Genomic DNA, 25534 nt, shown 5'->3' with positions numbered 1-25534 from the left:
TCTTCTAGTGTATTTTTTATTTCAATTATTATGCTCTTCATCTCTGATTGGTTCTTTTTTTATCTCTTTGTTAAAGGTCTCACTGATGTCTTCCACTCTTTTCTCAAACCAGTGAGTATCTTTAAGATTATTACATTAAATCCTCTACCAGTTATGCACAGAGAGTCCCCTTTATTTCTGGAGGAGTCACCCAGAGATCTCTGTCCTTCTGGGACACTCTGACATGAGTAACTAATACCCTCTCATATGCCCCCAGGCATATTTTTCAAACTCCTGTTTCTATGCTCTTTCTCCACAGGCTGTTTTGCTTTCTGTTTAAGGACAGGGACTGTATGCTATTGCCTTCCAGGCACTCCCAGGACAGAACTCACTGATTTTTAAAGTTCCAGGCTGCTGGTTGTAAAAACTCAACAAAACTTGGTCCCTCTGGTTTTCAAAGCCAAATGTTACAAGGATTCATCTTCCCCATTTGACCTCTCAGGTCTGTTTCTCTCCCCTCTCAGCAGCCTGTCCATTTAGCTCTCTACCGCATCTCTAATCCTCCTATCCTCTTCAATGCGGCTTCTTCTCTACATTGAGTTGTGAAATTTGTTCTGTCAGTCTTCAGGGCATTTTCTGGGCTACTTACACTGATGTGATTGTTATCTAGTTCTGTCTGTGAGACAAGGTAGCTTAGGATCCTCTGGAAATCAAATTTCTGTTGTTTTAAGCCACAATTTTTGGTAATTTGTCACAGCAGCTCTAGGAAATTAATACACCAACCTTGAATTACTAGGGCAAATTCTTGTTGATCATCAGCCTCATCATTATATCCATTATTGAAAGTGTACTATTGAATACGTCTGAAACTAACATAACACAGTATGTTACTTATACTTGAAATAAGAAAAAAAGAAATATGGTATTGAAGGCACCACTATTACTGAATTGTCTATTTCTCCCTTTAATTCTGACAGTTTTTACTTCATGTATTCTGGGGTTTTGTTTTTAGTGCATATGTTTAAAATTGTTATAACTTTGTGACACATTGATACTTTTACCAATATAAAATGACTTCTTTATCTCTCATAACATTTTGTTATCTTAATATCTAATGGTTTGATATTAGCATAACCATTTTGGCTTTCTTATGGTTTCTATTTGCATTGTAAATCTTTTTGGATTATTTTATTTTGAACCTCTGTCTTTGAATCTAAAGCATATCTTCTGTAGTCACCATATAGTTGATTTTTTTTTAATCAAGTCTAACAATCTCCCTCTTTTGTTTAGAATGGGTTAATACATTCTCCAATCTGCTTAAGCATATATATTGAGGTCTTAATTTTAGACTTTGTATTTTTCAGTTGTAGAATTTTAAATTGATTTTTAAAAAACAGATTCTGGTTCTCATGAAATTCTCCATCTTGACTCATTAATCAAAGCTATTTTTAAGTCCATCTTTGATAAGCCTCATAAGCAGGCCATCTGTGGATCCAGTTTTATTGCCTGTTTTTCCTTGTGGTTCTGCTCTTTGGTATTCTCCGTAATTTTTACTTAATACTTGGTATTGTACATAATACACTGTACAATCTCTGGATGTTACCTTCCTACAGAAAGGGATCACCATATGCCCTGCTAGGAAAATAGTGTAGGCAGATCACATTAATCCAATCTATAATTCAGTGGATGTGAAACTAGGTTGCAATTTTATAAGGTTTAATTTACTCGGATTCTCTCCTGTGCTTAAGGTGTAACTCTCAGAGTTCTTAAATGAGATTCTGGAATATGTTCTAGAGCTTCTCTTGATAGGTTCTAAAATTCCTGAAATCCAGTTTTTGCCTCTTCAATACCATAATGCAGTATACATTTAAAAAATATCTTTGCTTTGGGTTTCAAGTTTCTCCCTTTTTGTTTTTTAAAATCCTGCTCTGAACAATCCAAGAATTCAGGCAAATACTCAAGGGGAAAATCAGCAGAGCGTCAGATTCATTTCCTTGAACCTTCCTGCTTTATTGAGATCTTAGTCTCCCAAATGCTGGTTGGCACAGTTGCCATAGTTTGTTTGCCTCTCTGATTCTTAGCAGTAACTTTCTTCTTGGCCTTTCTACTCAGATTTGTGTCAAAAGCTGATAATTCCATAAAGGAAGAAATAGCTGCAGTATGTTTGCTCACTTCTCTGATTACTGTGTTGCAAATCTCCAGGACAACTCACAAATTCAATGATTCCGGAGGACTCACAGGCCTCAGCATACTCATGAGTATGGTTTATTATAGCAAAGCAATACAAAGCAAAATCAGCAGCAGGGAAAATGTGCATGGAGTGAAATCCAGAGGAAGCCAGGCATCAACTTCTAAGAATCCTTTACCTGTGGAATCACACACGGGATGTGATTCATTTCTCCAATATTGAATTGTGACAACATATGTGAAATGTTGTCTGCCACAGACACTGATTAGATTGATTGCCCAAGGTTTGTATTGGAAGCTGGTCATAAGCACCTTCTGCCTAACATGTATCATAATTACAGACTCCCAGAAGGAAAGTAGGTGTTCAGCATAAACTATGCTGTTTGTATAAATAGTTTATACATAGTAAGCTATCTTATCAGTTAAGGAATGGTAGGAAAATTCTCATAATCCAAGTTTCCAGATGCCAGCCAAAGTCCACCATTATAAGCAGGGCTTTCTAAGGATAGTGCCTCAGGCCTGCTGTGTTAATTCTTTTCTGCACACCTTCTCTCTGGGATTTTGGCTTATAAAAGTCCTCTTTGCCTAAAAGTTCTTTGATGGCTTAAAACACTGGTTTTAAATAATATTATCTATGTCACTAGTTGTTATCATTGAGTGGTGGTGTGCTGTACAAGTGTCTGGTTACTTTTTCTTCTCTGCTGGACATTTAATTTGAAAAATTGTAGAATGATGAAGGTTTTTTTCCACCATGGAGTATTCATTTGTTTATTATTGAGCACCTATAGGATTACTTTAATCTAGTTTCAGGAACAAGGGATGATAAGTCCTTGTGTATGTGTGTAGAGGAGGTGGTAAATGTACTTTCAAGTAACTTTTACTTCTCTGGTGGATCTTTATGGGGTCTGGTACCCAACCATGGGAACCCAGGCTCTCTGCCATGACTTGGCAGGCACTAGTATCCAAGTTTTATCTTCCTATCTTGCCAGAGATAGTAAAAAACACTGTTTATCCCCTTAAGTACTTCTTCTGGAATCAGCCAACAACTCCAGGTAAGAAGGGCCCTAAGCTGGGATTGCTTTTGAGATTTTTATATTTTAAAAAGATGGTTTTCAGATTACCTAGTTGTCCATGGAAATTTTGATGTTAACTACATAGTTTGCCATTACTGGAGATAGAACTCCTCCTCTACCTTATTTCTTACACTATAAAATAAGCTCCTTAGATGCAACATTTTGAGGAAAATCATGATAAATAGGGTGTTTAGCATTGCACACAGAAGCACAGCATATAGGGAAGGCTAATCTAAATCCAGATTCACATTGTCCAGTCTATGAGGAAGAAGAACAGCTGCTTCTTTGGAGAAAAGAGCATCAACCTGGCACTAACCAACTATTTGTTCACCTTAAGGAATGACACCTAAGGATTGGTCCCTCCTGCCTGCAGACTGGGCTCTTAGCAGTCACAGTAATTAGGGTAGTCCTGACAAAAGGAGGGCAATATTGTTGAAGTCCATGTAAAGCCCCAATCTTTCCAGGATAGCCACTTTGTTCATAAGCTGGTTGAACAAGGATTGGGATATCAAAAAAGATCTGCCAACATCTTCAGAATCAACTTGACCATCTGATTATTTAGTATCTCCTTCACAATAGGGCCTTTGTTCAGTATTTATGTGGAAAACAATTATTCTTATAATCTGAGACAATTTTGAGAAGTTCAACCATACATTTAGTTCCCAAATTTTATCATTCATGTTCCTATCTTACTACTTCATGTCCTTCATCAACTATGTCATAAGATGGTGGAGTCCTAGAAATCTCACCTTCTGTGCAAAGCAGACAAGAAGTACTACTTAGATTTATTTCTCTAGTGACTTCTTGAGTTTCTTTCCTTACTGTTCTCCATACCATCACTGAGTGGGGTTGTAGTACTACTGTCTACTTCTAGCTAATACCAGCATACTCTGCAGTACTGCTTGTATAATCAGGCTCAGTTTTTTCCTCCTCAGTTAACTGGGAAATATAGTATTCTTCCTACTATAAATATAGTTCATGGGTTTGCTTGCTTGCTCATTTGTTTTCTCCTTCTTTCAGACATCCAGCCTCATTAAATTCAACTTGATGGATGTAATTGGATATGGAAACAAGATTCTACACTAGAGTAGAATTGAAACAGAAGAGGAAGTGGTGACATGTCGTTTCTCAGGGTTATATTTTAAAAGATTTGGAGAAGAAATGTTAGTAAAAATTATAGCATGAGGGCGGGGGCAGGATAGAAGGAAAAGCATCTCAGCTAAATAAAAAGAGTAAAAGTTTTAAGATAAATGTGCTACAAACCTTCATTAGGCAGTAATGGACCTGGGATACAAAAGTTAAATATATTTGTAGCTTCCATAAAAGGAAGCAAATGAAACAAGAAGTGAGGATTTACAGTATTGAGGTTAAGTCTTTCCTACTTTACTTCCTGAATAGCATAGATATAAAGAAAAGAATAGAAGAAACAAATAAATTTCAAATGCTAACCCAGAAAAATCTTCAGGCTATTCATTACTTTAAATATTGAAAAATTATATATTGTAATCTGCCTCTCAAAAAACCTTTATGCAGATACACTGTAAAGAACCAAAGTAGTCAGGTTTTAAACTTTCACCTTTATCTCTGTGTGGATGTATGTTGGAGAATCAAAGGAGTTTCCCAGAATTCTCTTGAAGAAGAGGAGCAACACAGATCTCCTATTTGTCATGCATTTCCTGGATTGAATTCACATTCTATTTAGCAAAACAAATCTTTATTTACTATTATGTAGTAGATATACTAAATTAACACACAGGGCAATAGTCCAGTGTGGAAGAGAGTATGGAAAGATAATCACAATACATTGCAATGAGGATTATGTTAGAGCACTTACCAAGTAGGAACCAAGAATGTTATAGGAGTCAAGAAGCTTTAGAAGAAATCTTTGAGTTTTTTAGTAGAACCATAAGAAGTCACTAAGAGACATTATCAATATGCTGTATTTGTAATATTGACTTACAATCTTTGAATAGGAAGAGAGAAACAGACCTGAAATCATTAGTATCAATATGACTTAGATAAAACTTGAGCTCACTTGTGTCAACATGATTTAGTTGTTTATTCCAGAAAATCTTTGCCTAGGACAGATAGGATTGTAAACAAAGCAAACAAAAAACCAAACAGAAACTGTCCCTAATTTTTTGTTTGCATAAAGAAATTCTGATAGGATGGAGACAATAATTTGCTTACCTGGGCAAACAGCTGGTTTATCAAACAATAGTTTATCAAGATTTTTCAAGTCCCTTGCTTACTGTGTCCACCAATCCAAAGTTAATTTCATTAACTTTGTCAAATCTGAGAAGTTTCCTCTCTTGACAGACCTACTTAAACCATCTGAGCTCAGATCCCAAACCTCTAATATCTAATTATCTAGTTCTGAGATACTGCTAAGCACATCAAAGCAGTGTACTCTCCTATTGTAAGTTTTCATACTTCGTTTTGCTTTTATTAATAAGATCTCTTCAAGAAGTTTGTCCTTTCTGAAACAACTTAAATGTCCATTGATATGGATGAATGGATTAGGAAAATGTATATAGCTGACTCTTGAACAACAGGGGTTAAGGGTGGTGACCCTCCATGCAGTTGAAAATCCCCATACCAACTTTTGAATCCCCCCAAATTTAGCCTGTTGTTGACCACAAGTCTTACCAAAACATAAAAATCAATTAATACATAGTTTGTATGTTATATGTATTATATACCATATTGTTACAATGAAGTAAGCTAGAGAAAATATTAAGGAAATCATAAGAAAAAATACATTTACAGTACCATATTTATGGACAAAAATCTGCATAAAGGAGACCCATGCAGTTCAAACCTCTGTTGTTCAAAAAGAAAAAAAAAGAAAAAAAAAAGAAAAACCTGTGTTGTTCAAGGGTCAATTGTACATATACAATGGAATAGTATTCAGCCATATGAAAGAAGGGAATTTTGCCATTTGCAGTAACATGGATGGATCCTGAGGGTATTATGCTAAGTGAAATTAAGTCAGAAGGTGGGGATGAAAAAGGGTGGGCAAAGTGGGTAAAGAGGGCCAAAAGGTACAAACTGCAGGGATAAAATAAATAAACTCTGTGGATATAATGTACAGTATGATGACTATACTTAATAATACTCTACTGCACACTTGAAAATTGCTAACATTGAGTAAATCTTATCACAAGAGAAAAAATATTGTAACTATGTATGGTGATGGATGTTAACTAGACTTTTGGTGACCATCTCTCAATATACACAAGTATTTAACCATTATGTTACAGGTGAAACTAATTTAACATTATATGTCAATTATACCTCAATTTAAAACTTAATCGATTATTTTTTTAAAAAGAAGTTTGTCTTTTCTAACTACAAACCACTACCAGACATACAAAAATAATCAATTCATTGCTATCAGCTACTAGGCCAAATGTTAAGTTTGTATGAGAATTAACTGATGAACTTGTTAGAAATATAGGTTTCCATACTTCATGCTTCACAGTGATTCTGATTTAGGGGGATTAGCACAAGGTCCAGGAATCTCTATTTTTAAAAGCGCCAGTTTTTTCTTAATGTAGGCTATACTTTGATCATGCTTAGAAAAATAATGCTTTTCTCCCTGCATACCAGCAAACATATGTTTGTGTACATGTGTATATTATATATTATACATATACACACATACATTATATACATATTACATGTTATATATACTATATATGTATATAGAAACATACAAAATAACACTCATATTAAATGTTCTGCATACTTTTTATGAAAATGGGCTCATACACATACATACACATATATATGACATTTTTTCAGGGAACATTATATAGTCTTTCTGAATCATCACATACAGATTTGCATTGTTTTTAATAGCTACATCTTATTCCACTATATGCCTGTACCATAATTTATTCTCCTCTATTAATGGCCATTTAGATTCCCTTTTTTGTTTCGTTTGTTTTTTGCTATTATAATGCTGCAATGAATACCTTTATGCATTTATGCTAAAATTTCTATAGAATATAAAGAATGGAAGGACATAGAAGAGTAGTATTGCTAGGTCAGAGGGTATGTGCACCTTAAAATTTGATAGATCTTGCTGAATTGCTCACCAACTTAGCTGCACTAATTGTCCTGCCAATTATCTTGGAGACTAATGTTTTCCCCACACTTATATAATACTAGTATCAATCTCTTTCATCTTTATCTACCTGGCAGGTAAATAAATAAATAAATAAAATCTTAACTTGCTTTTTACCATGTTTTTAATAGAATAAACAGCATTCAGTTTACCACTGAAATACAATTATCTAAAGTTCTACAAAATATATAACTCATCTGAATTAGCCCGTGCTTCTGGTATAATAAATAATCCATCAATCGCTCATGACCCATGGAGCTCATTTTCTTTTGGATAGACACCAATGGACCTATTGTACTTCCTATCTCTGAGCAAGGTAAAACATAAAGCCAGAAATGAGATGTCTTTGTCCTATGGCTTACTCCCAAAAGTTCTCAATGGCTCAACTCACCTAAGTCTTCCTCCTTTACTTTCTTCCTCCACATCATGACTTTTGCAAAAATTTATGATGACATTTTTTAATGAGTAAAATGATCTGGAAAAAATATTTTTTCAGTTTTTATTTTCAATAAAACAAAAGGCAACACTGCTGTATAAAGTATTGCATATGGACAACATTTACACAAATATACAAAACTTCAAAAAGCTAAACTCCAGTTTATTTCCATAGCCTTAAAAAGGTAGGGAGCACATAAAAATATGCAAAGTCATAGTTTATTCTTCAGGAATGTAAACTCTAGGAATACAATTAGAAACAAGTATATTTACTATGAAAAGATTAGTATCACTATATGATTAGAAGATAAGAGGTACACAAAAAACTCCACATTAGAGGAAGCAAAGGTATGCAAAATAAGATCTTGAGTTTACTAATAGAAACTTCATATCAAGACACAAGTATTCTAGAACTCTACTATTAAAAGAACACACAAAAACATCTTCCAAAATGTTCACTGCTAGTCTCTTTAGATATGCACAAGTTACAAAGTACAGAAGACAACATATTTATGTTCTGATAAAGAATTTAACAAAATTAAACATAAATGTGAATAACTCAAAGCACTGAGTATAATTTTACTAAGCAACTAATCTAAAAGTATAAATTCATGCTAATTAAAGAAATAGTGAGTTTTTATTTTTCATCCAAAGGTTGGGTTGATACTATTTTACATTAATTTCTATCTACAATGCTTAATTTATATACCCATCAAATTATTATCCTTCTTTTAAATGGCTTTTTTAAAAACATTTTTTCAGTCACATTATTTACCATATAGATTCCTTGATGTGCTTCCCTTTAATAAAGTGTAAATTTATTGTGCCTATACTCAAATGTTAAACAGCCTTATTTTAAATATTTGTTTAAAATTATGTTTCAGAGTACATTTTTTCTCTTATAATTTAAATGTAAAAGTTTTAACATTTTAATTTTTTCTTCCAAAATAGGCATAATCCCTTAAAACTGAGATCGTTTTTATCTATTTTGGTTTAAAAAATATATTTCCCTTTAATTCAACTTGTTTTTATGTAAGTAATGTTTGCTAAGCAGTTGATTCATAATTGAAAATGGCCATGAAATATTGCTTTTTCAAAACAAATTGTCATCATTTAAGGACTGAGGATTTCTACCCCTCAAGTCTACAGAGCTGCCTTAAAAAGTTCCATGGTGGTGTACAAGGGATTCCAGGGTGCTCAACTGTCCTGGATCCTCTTGAAAATTCTACTTTGTTTCTCTCCCTACTTCATTCCAAAGGCAAATGCTGGGGCCCAGCTTCACTAGAATATCCCAGTAGTTGGGTATTTGAAGAGTAAGAGGTTGGGTAATTTCAAGAACCTCTAATGGCTTAAACTGTGGAATGGAACTACAATTTCGAAGTATGGGGTGTAAGGACCCATGCTGGGGCAGAATTCTTCTTGTGGTAAAGGGTATTATTCTGGATATGTAGGAGATCTGCGACCAAATGGCTACATCTAGGATTTTCATAAGAAAACAACCTACAAACATGACTTCAACTCAATATGGAAAGATGAATGGGAAGAGAGTAAAGGGATTAGCATTATCCAATATTAATAATTGCTATAAAAAATTTCAAATGTATAATCTTCACTTGAAACAGTATCAAAGGTACTATAAAATAATTTTACTGTTAACGTAGCATTGCATCCCAGAAAATCAACTGTTACAAATTATTTGAAGCAAAAATTCAGATCCACTCCACTAAGTAAGCCTTCAGAGTCTTTAAAAGAATATACACATGCAGATTTGTTCTGCATTGTATAAAAGGGTGGTACCCTTTGCATTAAAATTGTAGGCATCTGTAGCTGATTCCATTTATAGTTAACAAGAAAAATATAAAATGTTACATTTTATTGTAAAAATAAATGAAAGTCATTTAAAATTTAGAATTAAAGGATCTAATAAGTATCATGGACACTATTAAAAAATTCATTGGCTGTTAAAAACAATGAAGATTACGATATTTAGTACCTAACATACTTGATCTAGGATTGTGAGACACTGAGAATTCTAAATATTAGGTAATTTGTACTTTGATACTCTCTTCTCAAACTTTAACGTGCATAAAAATCACTTGATGATCTTGTTAAAAAGCAGACTATGATTCAATAGATCGAAAGAGGCTCTGAAATTCTACATTTTTAACAAGATGCCTAGTGATGCCAACTACATACTGGTCCTCAGATCATAGGAGCAGCAATGATCTAGAATAATACCAAAATGAAGATCATTACAGCAGTTGATCATTAAAATCTGATCTCTCATTTGTGCTAGCTGTTTCCTCAATCTTATTCTACAAGTTTCCTAAGCACTTTAACTTGCTTAAAATGTCAATCTTCTAAATTAGTTCTTAAGACTATCAATACTATTAGTAGCTACATGCTTAGGGGAAATTCTTTGTTAAAGGATTACAAAAAGACAATAGGAAATTCACAGTGACATTTTAAAATATTTTAAATTGTACACAGGATTCCTGTTAAATCAATACAGTATCAACTTTCACTGTCTAGTTGTCTTTTTTTTTTTAAACTATTACAATATATACCAATAGATCTTATTCCATCTCTATTACTGGAACTAAAAACCTCAAATTCATTTATATTAAAAACCATATTCTATTCAGAATTAATGAATAAAAACTAGTTCATGCTTTTTTAAGAACTAGATTTAAAATGGTAGCCAAAGCAGTTACGGTCAAAATTACATTCACGGTGTATGATTTAGTACTCCTCAGGACATACAAATTTTTTACATTTGAGCTCTGCACAAGCAGGCACAAAATGAAAACTAGTATGTTCTGTGTGACCACAGCTAGGGACTGGGAATAAGGAAACTACTGTGTACTAACAGTGAAAACGACAAAGAGGGGACGTCCTAGGTCTTCCTTCCTAATCAACTTACTCTCATCCTCATTCTTGCTTTCTCTCTCTCTCCCTCTGACTTATTAGTTAAGTATACTTAATTTACAGAGAACCTCAACCATAGCCAAAATGACCACCACTAGCAAACACCAAACTTTTATGTCTATCTAGAGGTCACATGTTCTCCATAGTACATACTGGTTTGTTTAGCTTCTGCCATTTTGCCTTTTTAATTTTTATTTTTTGGTTGGGGGCAACTACATTGATTATTCTTTCTATCATAACAATATTTAAAATAGGCTTGTTCACAAACAAAACTTTTTTTTCACATTTTATAATTTTAATTTAAGAACACAAATACAAATAACCTAAATTACTTAATATATAATTGTCCTTTGTCCATATTTCTCTATATTTTCTATTATGACATTTTATAAACAAAAAATTTACCTAATATCCTTCATTTTCCGACAAACAATTCAGTATTATATGGTTGACATTGGTATCTTGAGAGCTGTGTTGCACGATTTTCAATGATTTCCAGGAAGTCGTCAATGATGTGTGCTTTGAATTATAGGAAAACAACCTATCTAGGATTTCCAAAGTGAAGGAGCAGGGAAAGTCAGCTTTATAGCTTATTACATTTTAGAATTGAAGGGGATTTTCACCTGCTAAATCCAGATCAAATACTTCAAAACTACACATCTACTAGCAATCTGACTTTTAATATAAAAATGTTCCAAAGATAACAACAGAAATTCCTCTACCTAGCCCTTGGAATTATAAAATTAGTCTAAGTACTGAGTTAGTAGGCATTTTCCAGTGCTTCATATAAATAATTCCACTAATCTGAAGGATAATCTGATTATAAGCATTTTTATCAGGCACTTTTCATAAACATCATTTTTGTTTTTTTCATGTGCCTGTTTTTCAGACTGCTATGCTTCACATCAGCTGTTGATTTCTCAGAGCTGTACCTTTGCCTCCTTCTTTCAAAAACAGTTCCCATACATGGAGATTCCCTTTGACTCTAAAGGCCAAACACACAACTACCAAAGTAGGAGTTATTAAAAAATAAGAACTCACAACCTCTCATGAAATGTAACCAATCTGACCAGACAATTTGCCAAAATGTACTGTTACACTGACAATCTTAGGGCAACAAAAACAAATAAGAAAGGAAAAAAAAAAATCAAATCAAGAGGGGAAAATATACCCAAGAAATAACAAAACCATATTTCAACTTACTGCAACCTACACATTATTCCCTTCATAATCAAGGTAGCCTTCAGAACTTAAGACATCAGGGCTCTTGTCTGGAATAAGGATGACAGACCCTAGGCTCTTTCAATAAAGAAGGAAAGTCGTATCTCTAGATCCACTGGTCAGGTGGGAAAACTATTACAAATTAATCTGTGGACAGAGTAATGCTAATACTAGGAGGTCTCTGCTGACCTGATTGATGCTTCATTGGAAGTTCAGTCCTTTCAGAAACGTAAATAAGCTTTTCTTCTTGGAGACTACAAGCAGAAAACCTATTGGCATCTGTCCCAGGCCCACAGCCAACCGCAGATGATGGATTATGTGGGACTGTGACACCACTGACTTGTTCAAAGGATTTACTAAACACAGTTGCAGCAGTCTTAGCCAAACCATGGCTACAAGGTTTAGGGAGAGATTGGCTGGTAGTTAATGTCAGTCTTTTCAAAGAGAGAAGCTCAAGATTCTCACTCTGGGCTCTTTGAGTTTGTTTTCGGGCAAAGTGATCTTTGCAAGACTCCCCTGTAGTTTCTTTTTCTTTTCCTCCAGTTTTGCTTCCTGCTGAGCGTCTCTGAGTCTTTCCTACACTTGTCTTGTTACTAGAATTGTTACTACTGTTTGATAAACCAGACTGGCTAGTACTAGATGCAGCCCTGGAATAAAATCCCTCGTCAACTTCAGATATCTCCATCAGTTCTTCTTGACCTGTTAATTCCGTATTTCCTAGACAAAGAAATAACAAAGATTAATTAATATCAAGTATTTTAAGTAATTCTTGTTTCATGATTAATACCAAATCAATTATAAACTTTAGCATAATTACATAAAGTAACAGATTATAGACCAAAATTAGATAAATCAAAACATTCTATAAAACATAAAAAACAGTTCATTGTAATTAAATAAGAGTAATTTAGGGTGTATTAAACAAAAAGCATGCCATAAACCACCCCCACCCCGACCCGTGTTTTTAGAAAGAGTTCTCTTACATGCAAAAGATCAGAAATAATTAGGAAAAATACCACACAGTTAAACTAGGGGTAAACTCTTCCCCGGTAGCAAAACAGTATAAAATCAAAGCTCTTACCAAGGAACTTTAAAAAACAAATGGTGTTAAAATATTTTAAAGATTTTTTTTTAAAGGTTGCATTCTACATTCTAGATTATTTTACTTAGATTTAAAAAAAAATAGACCATAACTATCATGAGCTCAATCTTGTTAAAATTCTATAAACATTATCCTTCAAATCAAAAATGGCAAAAATACAAAGATAAAAAATAATTTCAGATCTCAAAACATAAGCAGAAAATTATTTTGGAAGTAATTTTCTGCCTTAGTTTTCACAACAATTTACTCAGAGAAAATATAGGTACAACCATTCCAAAGAGCATTAGATCATTGAGAAATTGTGGTGCATAATTCATGCATTTTGATTATTAGATGACATGCATAATTTTGTGATTGTGCAACTGTTGCTTAAGACATGCAGCAGTGGTCCTTTGCCATGAGATACCTTGGAGGGCAGCTAGAAAGTGCTCTGCTAAAACTGCACTCTGCCAGGTGAGTTTATTCCATCCTCCATCATTTTTCTTACAGATTTTTGCCTCCTGATCTCTGGCAAGCCTTTGCTCTCAGTTCTAGGATCTGTGGCTGTTTCCTGCACACCCTGTATATGTTGAGCATCAATGTCTCCTAGTGTTCTGCCTTTTTCCCCATTCCCGGTTCTCTCTCCGGCCACATTTGTGACACTAATCTCAGGAATGACAAGGATGCCCAATTCAGTAGTATCATTACTGTTGTCAGGTTGCTCTAGAATTGAAGATGATAAGACAAAATGATGGCTGAAAACAAAACAAAATAAAAATGCAAAACAAGAAAAACAAAAGACCCAAAACAAAAACTGGATGACTGAATGTTATGGATTAAGTCAAATATCTGCACTGTAGAAATTTCTATAATTTACATTACTTTGACAGTATTGGAGACAAGTAGGGTCACATTCTATAATTTTAAATGATAGTGAAAAAACTCACAGAGCATCAATTCATGTTCTGCACTTTTTTCACACACATATTTGACACAGACCATGAAACAGAAATTTTTTAATAAATCAAAATAGAATTTCTATTGTTTTAAAGATAACATCGTGACCATTGAACTTAGGTCAAGCCTTGGGCAAATGTTCCAGGATGTACAGCCAAAACTCTAGCTCTTGTCAACATTAGGAACCAAAACACTTAGGAATTCCCCTCACATATTTAAAATTCTATTTTTTATTAGATTACACGGAGATTGACTTAATAAACTACAATATTGGGAAAATGATTATTCATTCATAATATCATGGTTAGCAATGCTGCAAGTACAGTTTTTGTCTAACACACCAATCATTGTGTGTATTGGCAAATATTAATGCAGCTGTGACACAATTAAATAGTCTACTCCTTCAGATTCATACTCATACCATAAATTTAGGCCAGCTTGTAATAGTTCATTACTAAACTGGAGAAAAATTAAAATAGACTTGGAAAAATAAAAAAGGACCAACTTCGCTGTTAGTCCTTTATTCTGAAAACAGCCATTGTAATCAAAACAAAAGAATGAAAGTCCTAAATAGTTATTACTTGTAGGTATTTTTTCTGTATCTTAAACCACAAAGCATGGTTTTATTTAAAGTTGTCAAAGAAATATCTGTAATAAATGGGAAAAAAAAACATGAACATATCTACCTTGGGTCAGTAATGAAAATTAAAGTTCAAAACAACATAAGACTACGTAAAACAGTATATATCTTAAAAAATGTAGAACACAAATCTGCTTGAGAGACATTACCTACTACTTTCAAATGTTTCTCATGATAGGATTATCATCACTCACAGTGCTAAAGCATGTGTAACAGTAACAGGTTGTAAAAGAATGGAGGTCAGAGCCACACACTCCTAAGGATCTCAAGCTTTGCTACACATTAGTATCACCTGGTAATCTTTAAGAACTACTGATACCTGGCTCTCACCCTAGACATTCTGATTTAATTAGTATGAGGTATGACCCACACACTGGGATTTTTAAAAGTTCCCAGTGACTAATGTGCAGCAAATTTTGGGAACCACTGCTCTATTCAAATTCTTTCAAATTTTGAAAACTTAATGGAAAAGTTATTATGAATGCCCTGGATATTCTATACCCAGCAGCAATATGCACTTCAGGAGGCCCTCAAAGCTGCATGTTGCCCTGGACTGGTGGGCCAATGTGCTGGTATAATAATTTTCCATTTACTAGTGCTTCATAAACCTTTGACTGAAGGTTCTTGAAATGAAATGTTTACTTCCTAAACAGGCCAAAGCATGTTGGTGAGGTAGTATCACCTCTAATAAAGGTTAAATGAGATTAAAAAGTTCCAACAAGGCCTACTTCCCCTTGCTAATAGCTGTCTTCAAAGTGAGGGCAAGTAAATATCTAACTGAGATAAATGCCAGAGGCCACTGGAACTGAGAGTAAAATCACCATGGCATTGTTGGGTGACAAGCAAGACTTGTCCATTTACCTTACAGAAGCAAATTTCACAAAAGATCTACTAAAGGAACCATCTTGCTCCCCCAAAAAATAAGCTGAAGAAATTATCCAGACATAGCAAAGCCAATGAACATAAAAAATAAGCATAGGTGGCCTAATAGAAAACAACACTACTTACACTGAATGGTACTAAACAGTTTTTTTGAAAGCATTCATATATATTCTTCAATTATATTCTCTGAATTAGGCAATGACTCCCATTTACAGACAAGGAAACCGAAGTTTAGAAAGAGCTAATAACTATTCAGTGGGTAGGCTAAACAGTAAAATCTCTTGACTTCAAATGTCCATTCTAACATATTACAAAATCTAACTCTTCAATTCATTAAAGTCCATTTGAGTTAAATATACTCTGACATCCCTCAATTAGGTTTAACTTATTTGCTTAGATTCCTGGTCTTCTCATAGAGAGCAAATAATTTATTTTGGCTGAATAGAGAGCAAGAGCAGATAGAAGTGGGCAAGAAAACCTAAACAGGTCAATAACTCTCAAGGTTAGTTTTTCATTTTTTTAAATTTGGCTTATTTCTAAAAAGACATCAGTGAAAATCATCAATTTAAAATGGTGCTGCAATGATGAAAATTTTGTGAGAAAAACTAGAAAATGACAAGAGGAATAATATATAAAGCAGTACTAGGCAATGGGTTTGCCAGCCACATGTCTGGGATACTGGTCAAGATCTGTAGCTCCAAAAACAATGATATTAAAATTTTTTAAACTATTAAAATAAATGGCAAGTAGAAAATGAGATTATGTTTTTCCACAAGTACAAATTTTTGATTAATTTATGTAATGTTATCACTCAAAACGGTAAAAGTGGCAAATTTTAGTCTGCTTATTAAGGTAATTTTGTCAAAAGAAAAGCATGTAATTCTGTATAGAGTTAGAAAGAACAAATATAATTCTCAGGAAAATTATGAAATAAAGATAACTATATGACTCAAACATTTGTTACATGATATTGTTCTCTATTATTTTTCCAACTTCTTCCCCTATATGTGACCCAATCTCCCTGCACACATCTTCTTACTGGTCTTGCTATTCCAACTAGGCCTGGGATGTTCTTCCCTACATAGCTACCTACATGGCTCACCTCCTTTCAGATTTTTCTCAGAAATTTCCTTCTCAATGAAACCTTACCTGATCATCCTATCGAGTTTCAATATCCTCCATATTTCATATACTCTATTCCTTACCTTGTTTCTTCTAAGCGCTTAATTATTCTCTAAACTACAACTATTTCTCTATCTTGTCCACTAGACATAAGTTCCACAAGGGCAGGGATTTTCTGGTCACTCTTGCATACCTAATACCTGAAAAAAGTAGCTTGTATATAGTAGGTGCCCAATAAATATTTGTCTGATAAATTAAATGAATCTGTTACATGGTGAAATTATTAAAATAAATGAAGGTGAGAAGACATGAGAAAGGTAATCTAGGGGGAAGCCCTGGTGGCTCAGTGGTTTAGCACCGCCTTCAGCCCGGGGTGTGGTCCTGGAGACCTGGGATCCAGTCCCACATCAGGCTCCCTGCATGGAGCCCGCTTCTCCCTCTGTCTGTGTCTCTGCCTCTCTCTCCTTCTGTGTCTCTCATGAATAAATAAATAAATAATCTTTAAAAAAAAAAAAAGAAAAGAAAGGTAATCTAGGAATGTGCTAATTGACTAGGTAAAAAGGGAAATATACTATACAGCTTATACTAATAACAAGTTTTAGATGGCAGAGAAAGTAAAGTCTCTTTGTTTTGGAAAAGTAAAGTAGCCACCTCCAAATTCAGGTTTAGTAAAATGCTTAATAATGCTATATATATTTAAAACTACAGTTATTTTATTATGCTATCCTCTGGATAACATAGCTAAGGAGAAGAAGTGAATCTTTGTTTAAAAAAATTACAAGAGATGTTGTAAGGGAATATAAATGTATAAGAAAATAGAATCTGTTCAAAAGCCTCAAACTTAAATCTATGCAAAAGGTGTCATAGTTGTTTTATACCTATAAAAAACAATACTTACATTTGACTTCAAATAATTCGAAAAGTTCAAAAAAGATCCAAAGAGAAACGTCTCAGAGAATATTTTATTTGTATGACCTTTATAAACAGGTAAACTTCTCTCCACACAGAGAAATTAGGAGAGTTAAAGAATACTTTTAATAGACTTTTCCAAATTGGTTCTCAAAGGCACTCAAATCATTTCTCCCTATAAAACTTCTTCTGGCTTTGAGAAAAAAAAAAAGGTAAAACAAATTGCAAATATCATTAAAACTGATCATGAAAAGTTGTGATTTCCTTCATATGTAATTTTATAATCCCAAATATCTATTCCATCACTCATGAAACTCCTTATTTTAGCTATTCTTGCCTTTTTTTTTTCTTTTTATGGCTACCTTATTTGCTAAAAGTGACAACTTAGTAAAGGAATAATTTATTTATTCATAGAATTTACACAGCTCTGTATTCAGACTACTCTGTAAATCTAAAGGAATCTGGTTTATGACCCAAGGCACTTACTTACAAATTCCCTTGTGAAATTAATAAAATAAGCGAAAGCTTTAAAAAAATTAATCTAATCCTTAAATGTCTGCATCATACAATACTGACATTATGAAAAGTATTTTAGAGTAACTCTAAAAGAAAGTGATACACATTCTTTTACAATTTATAAGATATAAATATTTTAAATGTCATAATATACCTGAACAACTCCATACTTTTAATCCAATCAGTTTATGTTTATAATTTATCCTATTCAGTGGAAGAAAAATCCTATCTATATTCATTAAGCTATTCATTGCAGTGTTATCTATAATAGCAAAAAGTTAGAAACAAATTATTTGGCATAATAAGGAAATGATTAAGTAAACGATGGAATATCAACTCAATGTGGTACTATGTAGCCTTTAAAACAATTGGACTTATTAGGAGAATTTAGGAAAATGTTTGACAATGTTAACTGAACAAAAATAGAACATCAGAACGTTTTAAATAGAACACAACTATGAAAAAGACATATACATATGGGAAAAACCTTTAAAATGATAATTATTTAACTACTGGGATTATAAGTGAGTACCCCTCTACCCAGTTTACTACCATGTTACACCGTTTTTCAAAAAAAGAAGGAATGAATTGCTCAATCTCTATTATAAATTTATCATTCATTCACTCATTCAGGCATTCAGCTCCTATTTATTGTGCACCTATTATATGCCAGACATTGTTTTAGGCGCTGGGGATACAATGGCCAACTAGACAAAGACCCTGCCCTCACAGAGCTTACACTGCAGTATGGGAATTAAGGAAACAACAGAATTTTAGATAGTGGAAAATGAGATAAAGGAATAAGTATATTGGGAAAGAGTAGGAAGCGTGGTAAGAAGGAAAGTCTACTTTAGATTGGTGGTCTGGGGACACCTTCTTGAGGAATGGACATTTGAGCTGCGATTTGAATGATGATAAATCACTGGCTATTCAAGGATGTGGAAGAAGACAGTTCAAGCTGCCACCTACTCATCATTTAAATTTTAGCTCAGTTACTCAAACTGGGAGGACAAAGCCCCTGAAACGGAAATTCCTCAGTGTGTTGAAGAGTTAGAAAGGTGAGAGAGGTCTTCCAGTGGGGTCAAAGTAATAGGCAAGATATCATATGACTAGGGCCACCTATGACAAAGCACGGATCTTGGATTTCATTCTGATTGCAATGGGCAGCCATTGACAGGAACATAGATAGACTGTGTGTATTTTATTAGCATTTATCAACAGAAAACATATTTGTGTAAGATAATATTGAGCATGAAGTGTGTCCTGGGTTAGAAAAAACAACAACATTATAACAATCTACAACCTGGGCCAGGAATTTGTAAAGCAGCTTAGAGGCAATCAAAGCTGCCACAGAAACACAAAGTAAGGACCCTGAAGTTAAAGGGCTGTACTCTGAGCAAGGATGTTAACAAACACTAAGACTTAGATATACAGGTCCTGAAGCCAGAAGTAGACTTTCCAGGCAAGAAAAGAGCAGCCTGGGGCACAAAGAAAAACACAATAAAACATACTGGGTTAGGAGCTATTCCCAATTTTCTTAAGTAAAGATCAGTCAAGTCTTTAGCTTTTGTTGTGTATATAACAAATGATACAGTTCTTATTGAGGTGGGTGTAGTCACTTTCAATAACTTCTTTTGTCATCTTTATTTTTATTTATTTTTTTTTAATCTTGTCATCTTTATTAAGTCTCAGGTTAAAAAAAAATCCCTTTGAGATCTGCAACATATGGATGCTGTTGGACCAGGTGAATCCTTCCTGATGATTAAAGATCCTCATGGCCAGATAGACCAAAAGCAGGTAAGCAAGATCTCTTACAAAAATACCTACAAAAGCTTATTTCTTCCTCTGTGTGCAATGTCTAACAAATGCTCCTAAAAAGGTAGTGCTCAAGGTAGGTGCTCAATGACAAGGCACATTAAATAATAAATTCCTTAACTATAGCAAAAACTCCTCTCCTCCTCATGAAGCCTCCTTAATAAAAAATGTAGAACACAATAATTTACAAATAAGTGTTTTTGCCTCATAAGACCAATAATTCTGAAATATTTTGCTTCTCTGTGTAGAAAAGTATTTTATTTAATCTAGAAATAAACTAAGATTTTTTGTTGTTTTCTTCTAAAGTTGGCTAACCCAGGATTCTGAGACTTTCCTCTTTAATGTTTATATGTGTTAATTGGACAACGTGATATTTTAGCTCTGGTTAACAGGTCCTTTTTCTTTGACTCATCTAATATTTCCTAATATTTTATTTTGTCCTACATGAGTATCAAGTTCCATATCAAGACTGCCAGTTTAAAAAAAAAAAAAAGACTGCCAGTTAAAATTCATGTGATGCTAACTTTGGTCAAAAGGAAACGCTTATTTTTGGTTCAAATGTTTTATCATCTATATTGGGAAAGGAAAATTTGTTCCTCAAATAGCATTTTAGAATCTGAAAATAATGAAGCTTCTCAAAATGATACTAAAAACATTTAAACCTTTTTATAAAACTGCCAGATAACTTTTTCTAAATCTTCTTAACAAGTAAGACAACTTTTTTTTTTTTGAATAAGACAACTTTTAAAATAAAAACATTAGCATTATACATTTCTATTTGTAGGTGTGAAATTCCAATAGCCAATCCTTAAAAGTTTGCCACATTTGAGTTTAAAATTATTTCTGTGTTTTTTCTTTAAAAAAAAAAAGATTTTTATTTATTTATTCATGAGAGACACAGAAAGAGAGGCAGAGACACAGGCAGAGGAAAGAGAAGTAGGATCCATGCAAGAAGCCTGATGTAGGGACTCGATCCTGGGAATCTGGGATCACACCCTGAGCCAAAAGCAGATACTCAACCGCTGAGGCACCAGGCATCCCGATTTCTGTGTTTTTTCAAAATGCTTTAGTAACTATTAGCAATTTTGTTTCTCAAATAAATGCTTTTCTTATAAAGTCATAAAATCAGATTCACAAAATAAATGTTTCATTTCAAGATTTATGACATTCATCTGTGGAATCTAGGAAAAGACTACCTCAAGGGTTTTGAAATATTTACATATAATTATTTTTAAAAATATTTAACTGAAATATACCTCTTATAATTATTCATATTTATTCAACAGTTGGAAAGTTAATGTTCTGTTTCATCAATATGTTATTATGCAATAAACGTATTAACATTTTCTAAATCAATAATCAATAATTTCTAAATCAATATTTTCCAACATGAACTGCATCTTTTTCTCCTGTTCTTTTTCTTTTCTCATCTAATAAGTTAGTACTAAACTATTAAGCAAATTAATCACATTTTTCATTATTTTTAAAAAACATAATCACAGGTCTCATTGAACTCTGTTATAATCATTTAAATTTATTTAAATATCTTGGCATCCATTCAATAGAAACTTAATATTAAAAATGCAATAAAACTGCTATAATAACATGAAACTTCCCTTTCTTTAATCTATGTAAATTGTATTTTGATTTTTCACTGAAACATTTCATATAATTAATTAAATACTCTAAAATTCCCAGGGTACTTATTTTGTATTATTATGCTGAAGATGTAAAAAATATACATAGTTCTCATTTTTATTTCTTTTTCACTACTTAACACTTTGTACTCTTGGATCTCCTAAGTCAAAATAATGAAATATAATGTTATAAAAATAAACCATTTAACATATGCCAGGATCGGACCAAAAGTAGGGCAAAATTCAAAGGATCTAGTTTATAAATATTGTTCTTATTATTGATGCTTACCTGTTGCAAACAGGTAAATATGAGAAATCCAATCTATTGGATTCAATCTATTCTATTTTCACATTAATTTGGGATTAAGTGAGATAACAGGTATTAAAACAACCTTCCAAAAAGTCCTGATTATAATGGTAATATAAATGTTAGATTAGGGTACTATATTTCAGGTCTACAAAAATTACAAAAAAAATCATTAAATTGAATGTTACTGTTATATAACACATGTATACTTCTGTGTCTGATACTAACTCAGACTAAATGTTCATCTCAAACTGAGAAAATCCAAACTATAAATTTCAAAAACATCATTTTATGAGAAAGATCAATCGCAGGATCATTCACTCGCTAATAAAAACTTATCAAGAATACAGTTATGGTATAGCTCATAAAACAAAGTAAATAGTTCTTAATGAGTTAACAATCAGACTTTATGTAATGCTTTCAAGCATACCAAATGCTTTTCACTTACTTGCCTCATTATCTCACAAATAAATGCACAGGTAGAAAGAATGGTGGGCAGTAATAAAGAATTGAGATTTCATTAGATAAGCCTTTTTATTAGATAACCAGTTGGCAAAAATTACAAGCACTCATTATTTGCAACCATAATTTAATTAGGGGGCTTTTACAGAACAAAGGGGTGGCATTTCAACAAGTATTTTAAAAGAAAGGAGAAAAGTTGATTACCTTGTTCCAAATATAGGTAATTCTTTATAAAGTGGAAGAAGAAGAATGAGTCATAATAGTGGCAGTAGTAGGGAGACAGACCAAAAAAAAAAGCAATTAAATTTGCTCTGGAAGAGGAGAGGGAATGGAAAAACTACAAAGAAATAAACAAGTATAGATTGTATAGTAGAATCTTGAAGTAGTAAAGAATCATTCAGGGATTTAAGAAAAAGTGCTATAGCTGAAATGGTAAATGATGAAGATCGCTTTTAGAAGTAACATTTAAGAATGACTATAGAACTGAAGCATAATTGTAGAGAAATATTTTCTGTTTTCCTTTTAGCTAGTTCTATTTATTTTTTAAAGGAAATAAATATTTAATACAATTGCCTTTTGGTTATTTTAAAAATTAATAAATTATCTAATTATTTTATCTTCTTTTTCTTATCGGAATTTTCACTTTGATTCTTGCTATGGTCATAATCTATTCATTCCTCCCTTACCTTAATGCTTTTCAAATGTTTATTCTATTATTAACCTTTCCTAGGTGCATCTTACCTTCAAATTATACCTTCTAAATAGCCCTCAATCTCTAGATGGTCTGAAAATCTAGGTTTAAAATATAGACACAAATGTGGGACGCCTGGGTGGCTTAGTGGCTGGGTGTCTGCCTTTAGCTCAGGGCATGATCCTGAGTCCTGAGATCGAGTCCTATGTCAGGTTCCCTGGGGAAGCCTGTTTCTCCTTTCTGCCTATGTCTCTGCCTCTGTGTGTCTCTCATAAATAAATAAATAAAATCTTTAAATAAAAAAATTAAAAATATACACTAAATGAAACAGTGTGCTTAAAATAATTAACAATATGTAGATAAAACTACTAATTCTGAAATTATGATCCTTAGAAATTAAAAGCAACAGTTCTACATTGTAATTTCACTTTCCGAACATAATACATATTGGCATGGAATTATAAAGTCATTAAACTTTTCTCAGAAATTTATATACAAAGTTTAAAAAGTTTGAAAACACAAGCCATGTCAGTACAATATTAAGATAATCAAGTAAGAAGGAAAATTAGGCAAACATACTAATTGTCAAATAGTCTTTAAATTAATATCTCAATAGAAACCAACCTTTCTTTAAAAGCTACCCTTTTTTAGTTGATATGAGGATACACTTTCTAGTCAAAATTAAAATTACAGGACCTTACAAATATAACTTTCTGGTGCAGGGTGTTGATATTGGAGGAGGACATATGTGTGTATGGGAGGGGTATGGTCTGAGGGTCCATTCAATTTTGCTGTGAACCTAAATCTGCTCTAAAAAATAAAGCCTACTCTTACTATCAAATAATAAATACAGGCCCAAGCAAATAAAACTGGTCAAAATACAATTCTAGAAATCTGGGTTGTTATTCAATAGTAACAAGACCATGACAAGGATTAAATGTTCTGAAATGTGTGGAAGTGTTAAAGCTATTAATTTTTTACCTTCTAAAAGAATGCTTTCTGTTAAAATATAAGCTTTGGATAATTCTTAAAGAATGGTGGATCTGCAATAAATTCTAGAAGAGCTCAGAAAAAAACTTTTTTAAATATTTTATTTATTTATTTATTCATGAGAGAGAGAGAGAGAAAGGCAGAGATACAGGCAGAGGGAGAAGCAGGCTCCATGCAGGGAGCCCGACGTGGGACTCGATCCGGGGTCTCCAGGAAGACGGCCTGGTCCAAAGATAGCGCTAAACCGCTGAGCCACCCAGGCTGCCCAGAAAAAGAATTTTAATGTAAGAAATTAAAACTGTTCCAAATTAATTTTAAAATCACTAAAATATCGATTGGCTATTACTGTAAGGAAAATTAGTTTTTCTGTTGCAAATAAGACAAAAGAATATATGTGATTAATTGTTCCAATTTAACATGTTTGTTAGCATGTATAATTTTGGGTGACTCAAATATGCAAACATACTAATATGTTCATATGGCTTAATTATTTATATTCTTTACTAATAAAAAGAAATGGAGGGACGCCTGGGTCGCTCAGTGGTTGAGCGTCGGCCTTTGGCTCAGGGCGTGATCCCGGAATTCCAGGATCGAGGCCCATGTTGTGCTTCCTGCATGGAGCTGGCTTCTCCCTCTGCCTGTGTCTCTGCCTCTCTCTCTCTGTGTCTCTCATGAATAAATAAATAAAATCTTAAAAAAAAGAAATGGAAAGAAAGTAAACAAAAAAAGAAAGTTCTGCTCTGCTGCTTCCACAGGAGAACCTCATTTAGTCCTCTCCACAGGAGAACCTCATTTAGTCCTCTCCCTCATTTCCCCAGACAGGGTGGAAGAAGGAAAAAAAAAGAGACAGGCTATAAATAAAGACATGAATGTGGTAGCAACCTAAAAGTCCATCAATGGATGGATGAAGAAAATGTGCCATATATATATATAATGAAATATTATTCTGCCATAAAAGAGAAGAAAATCCTGTCATTTACAATAATATAGATGGACCTTGAGTGCATTATGCTAAGGGAAATGAATCCGATTAAGACAAATACCACATGATCTCACTTACATGTAGAACACAAACAAACAAACCATGCTCACAGATACAGGCAACACATTCACATTGATGGTTGTTAGAGGCAGGTGAGAGGCAGGCAGAGTGTGGTGAGCAAAATGGGTACAGATAGTCAGCAGGAATAAACCTCCAGTTATAAAATAAGTAAGTCCTGGGGATGTTAGGATATAAGGTGACTATAGTTAATACTATATTGTATATTTGAAAGTTGCTAAGAGAGTAGATCTTAAAAGTTCTCATCACACACACAAAAATATGTATAACTATGTGTAGCAATGGATATTAATTAGACCTGGTAGGCTCCAGAGTAGTAATCTTTTTTGCAATATATACATATGTTAAATCATTATGTTGTACACCAAAAACTAATATATGTCAATTATATCTCAATTTTTTAAAAAGACATAAATACAAGAAAAAAGAAAAAGGAAAGAGACCCAAGGAAAGAAAAAAGGACCAACTGCTTTCTTCTTTCCTGGTACTGGTGATAACAAAGAGAAAGGG

The 25534-nt window shown here is 33.2% G+C and overlaps 1 protein-coding gene across 11 annotated transcripts in view; it reads right to left on the bottom strand.

The window, feature by feature from the left end:
* HYCC1 (hyccin PI4KA lipid kinase complex subunit 1) overlaps positions 1-25534 on the bottom strand; it is a 123195-nt gene that overhangs the window by 17801 nt on the left and 79860 nt on the right. For 5 of the 11 annotated variants that reach the window (XR_013356736.1, XR_013356738.1, XR_013356740.1 and 2 more), the window contains exons 11-13: positions 12145-12672; positions 11140-11279; positions 7763-7846 (exon numbers count right to left, since the gene is read on the bottom strand). The exons of 1 other annotated variant lie outside the window; for it this stretch is intronic. Coding sequence is in view for 4 of the 10 variants with exons in the window: in XM_077856553.1 (XP_077712679.1) it covers positions 11140-11279; positions 12145-12672 (668 nt within the window). In the remaining 6 variants the exon portion in view is untranslated. 5 more of the 11 variants (XR_013356741.1, XM_077856553.1, XM_077856556.1 and 2 more) reach the window with 5 other exon arrangements.

The sequence above is a fragment of the Canis aureus genome, chromosome 18 (assembly GCF_053574225.1).
Source record: "Canis aureus isolate CA01 chromosome 18, VMU_Caureus_v.1.0, whole genome shotgun sequence".
NCBI classification, from domain to species: Eukaryota; Metazoa; Chordata; class Mammalia; order Carnivora; family Canidae; genus Canis; species Canis aureus.
The sequence above is the reverse complement of the archived record's forward strand: the minus strand, read 5'-3'. Positions and strand labels throughout refer to the sequence as shown.